Source organism: Cryptotermes secundus, unplaced genomic scaffold, assembly GCF_002891405.2.
Source record: "Cryptotermes secundus unplaced genomic scaffold, Csec_1.0 scaffold10435, whole genome shotgun sequence".
NCBI classification, from domain to species: domain Eukaryota; kingdom Metazoa; phylum Arthropoda; class Insecta; order Blattodea; family Kalotermitidae; genus Cryptotermes; species Cryptotermes secundus.
The window spans coordinates 11,399-20,694 of NW_019742210.1; the positions used below are offsets into that span (position 1 = coordinate 11,399).

The 9,296-nt window shown below is 35.9% G+C and overlaps 1 protein-coding gene across 1 annotated transcript in view; it reads left to right on the forward strand.

The window, feature by feature from the left end:
- LOC111873046 (vesicle transport protein USE1) overlaps nt 1-8,781 on the forward strand; it is a 15,315-nt gene extending 6,534 nt beyond the window's left edge. The window contains exons 3-6 of the mRNA XM_023867410.2: nt 1,379-1,457; nt 3,784-3,931; nt 5,408-5,589; nt 6,237-8,781. Coding sequence (XP_023723178.1) covers nt 1,379-1,457; nt 3,784-3,931; nt 5,408-5,589; nt 6,237-6,416 — 589 coding nt within the window. The 3' untranslated portion in view covers nt 6,417-8,781. The remainder of the gene's footprint in view (nt 1-1,378; nt 1,458-3,783; nt 3,932-5,407; nt 5,590-6,236) is intronic.
- Nucleotides 8,782-9,296: the final 515 nt, after the last annotated feature.

The following is a 9,296-nucleotide window of genomic DNA, read 5'->3' on the forward strand; positions in this document are numbered from 1 at the left end:
GAACTGCCATGTAGAGGCCCTAATTTCGACGGTGGTTGCTTGAATTTTATCTGTTTGAAATTTAGGTAATTCATTGTGAGGGATAGATTTACGGATGATTATTATCGAGCCTCCATGGGCGGTGCCACCCGGGTGGGGAGTACTGTGGGTGATGTACTGCGGTATGTTGAATGTTGTCAGTTCGGTGAAATGGGACTCAGAGATAAGTAGGACATGAATCTTTTTTAAGTTTAAAAATGTTATTACCTCCTGCTTATGATTAAGCAGTCCGTTGGCGTTCCACGTGGCTATTATGAGTATGTTCACGGATTTAACTTTCCTATGACAGTGGTTAATAAGTTTAGAATCATGCTGTTGTAGCTTATTAATTGTGCAAACATGCTTTTAAATTCGTTTAAGAAAGTTGAGAATTAGTTTTCCATATTTTTTTAAGTTTATTACATTATATTATTTATTATACTGCAATTGGGTTTTAGCCCGGTGGCAGTAGTACACAATAGGACACAACAGACAAGTAACACACATTACAATAAGTGACAGCACATTCAAACAAAACACAAAACACAACAACAAGGACATCCTACCACAGTGAATACAAACCAAATACGATTAACAACTACAACAATTACAGAGAAATACAAACAACTGCAAAAAATATGACAACAAGGACATCCTACCACAATGAATACAAACCAAATACGATTAACAACTACAACAATTACAGAAATACAAACAACTGCAACAAATACAACAATTACAGAGAGAAAACAAAAATACAACACCCAAAACACAAACAAAAAGGAAACCAACAGTCATGGATGCGTAATGTCATTTACTTCACTTCACTTCACTTCACTGCAATTTTTTTCTTTTTAATTATTTCCACCCCAACTTCACTTCGCCTCATTTATCACTTTCCTAACCCTTTGCCTAAAATTGCTTGGTTTACAGGACAGAGTACCTAAAGCATCTGCAGGTAGTTGGTTCCAGAGCTGTATGGTCCTATTTACAAAGGAGTATTTCCCGATATCTGTCCGTTGCTTTCTACTCCTAATTTTCTTGCCATGCTCACCCCTGCTCAGATAGCATGGTATTTCTAATCTGTCACCTATAGCCTTCCAAGCCCGTTCTCCCATGTATGCTTTGAAGAGAGCACATATGCGAGCTACCTTACTTTATCTTATCTTACATTACTTTCTGGACAAACCCTGTATTTTTCACTCTCACCAATTTTATAAACCTCCATAGGTACAACAGAAACATGTTTTAAGAGTTGTTATAATGTTAGAAATGTCACATATCTAAAATTAAATTAATGTTGATAGATGTGTTAACAGTGAACCCAGCAAGGAAATTAATGTTGATAGATGTGTTACAGCAAACTCAGCAAGGATACCATGGCTGAATATGTCAGACGGATCTTGTTTCTGAAGGGAATAATTGAGACACATAAATTGGTGAGTCAGCTAGTCAAATATACAACATTTGCATATAGTAGTGCTTTGTGAACTACATGATAACTTAATTTTTGTTGCCCAACTTCAGCTTAATGGTTTGGATTATATATAGATATCTGTTCCAGCTCTATTTAGTATTTGATCAAACTACATTTTTGTTAGTCTTATAACATTTCTGTCTTCAACTGAATTACATTGTCAGGTTTGTTTAGGAATGCAGCAGTCATCCATACTCTGTATTTGTAATGTCTGGTTTTCTCTATATTCATGAATTTTATTACTTTAATTAATATATATATATAATTTATGTTAATTGTTTCGTTACATTGATTTCCAGATTTTCATTTATGTTACTGGAATTGTCTCGTGGTTCCTTTCTGGCACTGCCTGCTTATCACCCCTTATCTGTTAAATTGTTTCTTTTTATGTTCATTTTAGATATTTTCTTTGCAGTTCCTGAGTTTCTTTACACATATGATAATTCATTGTTGTAGTTCATTACATCATGCAGTTTATGTAGATAATCTATAGAAGACCCAAATGATAACTAATAAATGGATCTCTTTTTGCCTAATTTTTATTCAGACCATTTTACTTTTCCTGTGGGTTTTATAGTGTTCCCATATCATCACATCTGATGGTACCTTCAACTGTTGGAATTATGAATGATGTTCGGACTTCCCTTTCATGGTTTTGTTTCAGTAAACTACTGATATCACTGACTGCTGATGTAGGCAATATGACCTATTATACTAACATTTTGGTAGACGGACCTGAAGGTTTAGCACCTACTAATATCAGAACCCACTACTGAACACAATTCTGAGCCAGTTCAGTCTGTTTTGCCAAGATCTGTCTTAATATTATTTTACTTCCCCTTTCTTGGTCTTCCATGCAGCTGTTTGTCAAGATGTTTATGTACAAATATTATGTATTTATTTCTTATGTTCCCTGTATGGCATAGGAATATTGGCGTAAGTCACTCAGCCACTTCTCTACAAAATTACATCCGTATACATATTGTGGCATGATCGCTGAAAACCAGAATAATGGAACAAGAAGGAGTGACCATTGCTAGGCAACAGCGCTACAAGTATAAGTCGGCAGCAACGAATCAACACATAACAAAAGAGGAACTGTTGGAAGTAGCACTTTCTATGGCCAAGGCTATGATGATGGTCAGCATCAGTCGACTCCCAGATTCATGAGACAGTGATACACAGTCGTGAGTCCCATGGGACTGGGAACTAAGAATGACTGTGCTGGTGCACCCTAGTGACACAGTTGAGTGAGCTGTGAGCTATAAGTGAGCAGTGGCAGTTCTTAGTAGACCATGAGGAATCTCCATTGTTAGCAGCCATTATGTAATAACTAGTGATAACAGAATAACAAACAGAAGATTATGTGTGCTGCAGTTGTAGTGAGTTATAATGTGTGTAAATCACTGGGACTATTATAATTGTTTGTAGTTACAAGTTATAAACGTTTAATAAATCAAATTATCAATCAAAACCCTGTGTTTAGTCACTATCATGTGACAGTATTATACAAGATGATAACTGAAAATATACTATTTGTGCCTCATGATTTAAACCCATCATCCCATTCCAATTCTTCAGTTTAACTCCCTCTTTAGTATTCAGCGGTCTAACCCTATTTCTCTTCATGCCTCAATTAGTCTGGTTCACTTGGAAGGCAAGGGCCAGCCATAGAATATGGAGCCCCATGGTTATCACTTCATAGCACATTTTGAGTTGTCGTATAAGTCTTCAGTACCACTTGAACACCCAAACTCTGGCATCCTTTACTCAGACAGCCTCCAGCTGAAAACCTTCCAGTATTCTCCTACAATCAGTCCTGTGGTTATATTTGAGCATCATTTTACTCCATTGTACTGCTTGAGTAGCAGCAACCCCTTTAACTCTTATCTTACATCATTCATGGAACCATACACAGGCACTTTGTCTCCTTCAGTCCTTCCATGTTACAGTCAGCTATTTGTATTAATTTCCTATTTTATGGCTATGAAATCCAGATTTCCAAGTTTGTTATAGAGGGTCATGGCAGAATGTGTAATAATATGAGCCATAAAAATGTCATCACTTGTAATATTACAGTTCCTGTCTTCAGTGTGTAAATTGTCTCTCTTGTTGAGCTGTGTAACATATAAAAGCTGTACTTTCTTTTGTGTACTTCACAGTTTTAAGTCTGTTCTATTCAATAAATTTTCAGTCATTGGGTTCCTAGGAGTTTCCCATTTGTATGTGGATGTAGTAGTACTTGTATAGTACATTTGTTAATATAAATGTGTTTCTATATTTACCAGACAAATCCTGCAGAAAAAGTTGCAGCTACACAGCTACTTTCTTATGGACCAGCAACATCATCAGAAGCGATTACTAAAGAAATCCATCAGACTACCACTTCAAAATATACTAGAGAGCTTAGGGATCAGCTTTTCCAAAACGAAAAAAGTAAGGCTTTTTATAAGATGGGAACTGGAAGAATTAAGATGTGAGTAACAGAAGTAGCTTGCAATAACAGTGAGTTACAATTGTCAGGAAGTACAGGCTTTGTTTCGAAGATATTCCTTAAAAATTGTGCTTCCAAAGTTAATTTTGAATTTCAGTCTTGTTAACACTGATCTGTTGTTCATTTTCTAGAGAAGGCCCACTGACAATAACAGTCTAATTTTGTGACAGCTTATCTTCACCACTTGCTTTCACTTCTTTAGAAATGCTACCCACATTCATTAGGTAGGGATCAGTCCATTTTGGCATAAAAGAATGAGAAACAATATATTGAAAAGTAAAAGTATGGCAATATGCAAAGGTGCTATGTACAAAATTAATTGTATTCATATCTGTTGAATCCAGAATTTGTTACCAAAAGTTGGGCAGAGAATAAGATATTTAATTTTTTCCTTATTTTTATTTTCTAAAAGTAGGGGTGCACAGCTATATATGGAGCCAAAAAATCATGTGGGAAACTGTAGTAATATTGGAACTCTTAATAAAATTCAAGGACTTCTCAGTCACTTCATTTGAAGATGAAATAAGTTTTGAATAAAGGATTGTTTCAGGTGGCTCAGTGAGATAACAGTTTTATCCCTTAAACATTTACTCTGAACAGTTAGTTGTATTCAGAGAAATAGTTATTGTAGTGCATTTGGTATAGTGACTGCTTATGGGCTGGATGACCAAGGGGTCAGAGTTTGGGTCCAAGTAGGGTAAGAATTTTCTCTTCTCCATATCATTCAGACTCCCTCTGGGGTCCACCCAGCCTCCTATCCAATGGGTACTGGGGGCTCTTTCTCCTGGGGTAAAGCAGCAGAGATGTGAAGCTGACCACTCTTACCTCCAGGCAGTGCTGAGGTCAAGAAAACGTGGATCTATGCATCCATTCCCCCTACATCTTCATGGCATAGTGCTTAATTAGTTAAGCACAGGGACAGCTTTACCTTACATGTGAAATATGAACACTTGGTGAGCAGACTCTCAAAACAAACTCCGTGCTTTTAGTAATGTAAGTGAACTATAACGACCGAATGACCGCCGCTTGTTGGCGAAGTTAGTGCCAACTTTAGTGGATAGAAGGTGTTGCGGCTAGCACGTAGGGTTGACAACCTTACTGCCATCTATGGGCTGGTTGTCTAGAAAATGTGGGAACCTCAACATATCACAATCATATGGGCCTCCAAGGCCTGTTACAGGGGTACTTTTACTTTATTAGCAGATTCTCAGATGTCATTAATGTCAAAGATGTAATTTAGATGAAAGAAAATAGGCTAACTGGATAACAATAAGTGAAATGTTTGAAGTAAAACCCATGCTAAGTCAACATTCTAATACTGTCAACAAGATATTTAAAAACTTGTATACTTATGTGTCTCTTGTTCTGAAAGTGTAATTCTTGAATAATGTGGAATTACTGTATAAGTGAATTTTCAGTTTTAGGGACAGAAGATCGTTTGAGACAAAGGAAGCAAAAGTCTACTGGGGAAGATCTGGATGCATTGCTCAAGTACCACCATTCAATGCAAGAAAAGATTGCAGATGACATGTTGTTGCTGGCTCGAAACCTCAAGGAGCAGTCACAGTTAGCAAGCAGTATTATTAGAAAAGACACAGAGGTATGTTACTAGGAAATGAAGTCTATAGATTTCCACATTAATTCTTCATCTCAAAGTATGAAATTTGTTCTTATAGTCACAATTAAGAATAAAATATGAATTTACCAGTTGCAGTAGGTTTTGTTAATACAATTTATTAATGATTAAGAAAGTTGAGCAATAGAATACCTTGTGTCCAAATTTAAGTTGAATATTGTCATATGAATAACCCACTGATGGCTTGTAGGCCATATATGACCCATGATGCATTTTATAATTAAAGAAAAAGATGTAAGGGAATACTGTGTTATATAACACAGGCCAAAACAACATTAATTATGCTTGCAATAATCATACAACTTAATGTGTTGTGGTGACTATACAATCAAAGATTTTTGGATCATAATCTTCCAGTAACATCAAGAAACAGCTTCTGGTGTAACAAAACAGTAATAATGGCAACATATCTTCGTGCTGCTGACATGTCATATATGTCATATATGTTTAATAGACAGTATTTATATTATGTTGTGCACAGCAGTTAAAGGTTTGTTAACATAAGAAATGAAGAACACTTAAAAGATGGTATAGGCTTCTTCCATATATGTAAGACAGCTTTCAGAATTTCCATGCAGATATATTTTCTTTATAATCTGTACTTTGTTTAGACAGTAGAGAAGTCATCACACATCGCAGACCACAATTTCTCAAGCCTGAAGGTAGAATCAGAGAGACTGGAGGAACACAGTCAACGTGCTTGCAAGTGTTGGATATGGGTTATGATTCTTGTTGTCATAATTATTTTTATCTGTAAGTTGTTAACTGTAATAAGTACAAAATATTTGTAATGCAGTTATAGTTATTTATTCTTTCTGTGGATTGTGTGATATTCAGGTATATTAGAAGTGGGGTACTATTCATACTAATTTAGTGTTCTGTCATGAGTCTGGGGTTTCAGTGGGTTGGTTGAGTGGATTGTGGGTTTTGGAGCCATTGATTGTGGAATAAGTGATGCTAAGAAATTGAGCTTGAAGTAATGGTGTGGTGTTAGTGTAAAACCCCATTTGTTAAAGATTTTTTCTCCACAGCATAACAGTACTACTGCCCAAGGTGGGATGGCACCAACTTCTGTTCAGAACAGAGTGGTGTTGGACATGGATTAGACAGTGCTCCAAAACAGGGAGTGATCTATATGGCATTTTGTTGAGGACAGCATGTGTTGTAGAATATTCTATTCATTTGTTGAAGTAGGGCCGTACTTGTAGACCATGCCTCATACTTTGCCTTCATTTGTCGGTCTTTTGCTGGTCTAACTAGGTGGTAGACTTAGAAATATGAGTACATACATCAACATGTTGCTGCTGCATTTTAAGTGTAATATAGCTTGTTTAGAGTCTGTTTAGAATAACATCAGATAACATCAAGTTACAACATGGATGTTACAGTTACAGGATAATGATTACTAGCATTATAACATTAAATATCTACAAGCAGCAATAATAGACATAATACCAGTACAGATCAGAAATGTCAGTGTCCTTATTCAGACATTGACAACATACATATATGAAATGTCCATGTGCAGTGGTAGAATCATACTATTCGTGCTGAATATGGAGTTTTTTTTTACTTTTATTGATTGGTTGATGGCTCTGTGCTTCACAGTGACCAGTGCACTGCTGGCTGTGAGGCGCATATGAATTTTACCAATGAATAAGCATGTCTGATGGCCGATAATGTTTAGAATGAAGGGAAGTAATTAACTTGTGGACAGCTTGATGGCATTATGTTTCATGGCAAGCAGTGTGGTTCATGTGTGGGAGTTTGTTTATGATTTGTCAGCAGCAGGCAACAGCTACCAGCTCTGTTAGCCATTTGTTCTCACTGACAGTAAGCAGTGTAGTATGTCATGGAGCGATATACTTTAGAGCAACATATATTTCTGTATGACATCTATGTAAAATATGGATCTGCTAGAAGATGTTGGTGAAAATTTTGACGTAAATTTCATGATGTAAGAGGAGACAAACAATTCACAATTCAGTGACTAAATGTAGAACAACAGGACTCTTAATAGACAAGAGCATTTGCTTACTGAGGAGAAATTATATGACATAAGGGGCAGACATGAATATACACCTAGAAAATCAGCGAAATGTCTAGCTCAAGAGACTGGAGTGTCAAAGTCTAGTGCAAGAACGGCAATAGATATTGCTGAAACTTAAACCCTATAAAACAACAAGAATACACACAATGCAGCCACGTTATCTAACTAGCAGGGTTCACTTTTGCAGTTGGTTTCTACAGTCTGTCATCAAAGGTGAGATCAATCCACTATTTACACTTTCTTCTGATGAAGCATGGTTTCAGTTGCAGGGATGCATAAGTACACAAAATAATTCCTACAGATACCATATCTAATCCATGAAGGCCTGCTCCATCCAGTAGAAGTTGGTGTCTGGTGTGCTGTAAGTGCAAGGAGGATTGTTTTGCCTGTGTTTTTAATGAAACAATTAATTGTGAAAGGTTCATAGAAAGACAGCATTTTCAACACCTCGTGTTATCTGTGGATTGTAACTATTTCATTCTAAATTATATCGACTCTCATGCATGCAGGTTCTTTGGGAAAATCTGAGTGCGCCTCACAGCAAGCGTGCCCCATTCATTGTGAAGCGCAGAGCCATAGAACCAGTCAATAAAGTAAAAATCCTCCCTGTAGAAACAAAGAGAACATGACGTTCTAGTGTTGTACTGGAAGACTAGAGAAATTTCTGTCAATTATACCATTATATCTGAAGGTGTCAGAGGGTTATATTTATAGGGTAGGGACTTTAATGTGGAAGGACACAGGTACATGAATATATATATATATTTTTTTTTTCTTTCTGATATGCTGATTTTCATGAAGTTTATGAAGAAAAAGTCTTAGTGATGTAAACTGGACAGCATTTATTGAAATTACTTTTAAGACCTATTTCTGTGGTGTGATACTATTATTTTTAAAATTACAATCTTTCAACACTCATATAAAATGTTCTGTCACATGAAAATGGCACAGTAAAGGCAGAAAGTAATGCATTTCCATTTCCATGATTTATGTGAGATTTCGCTGATTGTAGTTACTTATATAGCAATCCATTGCCATCCACAGGGTTAATGTTTCTGAAAAACATTGGCAAGACAGAGGTCTTATCACAAATAAAATTTTCAGAACTGTGGNAAAAAAAAAAAAAAAAAAAAAAAAGACAGTACCATACATAATACCACTTTTAAAAATAAATTACACAAAATATGAAGAAGTATCACAACAAAGTGCACCTCAATGGTAATGTGGAAAGTTGGTTGTGGATTCCATTCTAGTATGTTCTCCAGAAAATGATTTCTTGGTGTGATAGCCATTAGTGTTTCACTATGCACACAAAAATTCTGGATATGTAAACTCATATACCAATGGATGGAAGTGGAAAACTGCAGATGCTTGAAATCTCCATGGTTTTTAATGGGCTGATGTATTAAAATTGCTTACCTAAGTAATTTATGTCCCAGAAGATAGCTGAAACTTAACAATTAAAATTTAAGCATTTTCTGTTGTGTTTTCATATTCTGATGGTTAAATTTTTCCACGACCGTTTTTAAGTTTGCATCCGATAAAGAATTAAGAACAGTAAATAAAATTTTCTTATCATAACCTTGCTCCCTTTTTTGAGACTTACCAAAACCTATATCAT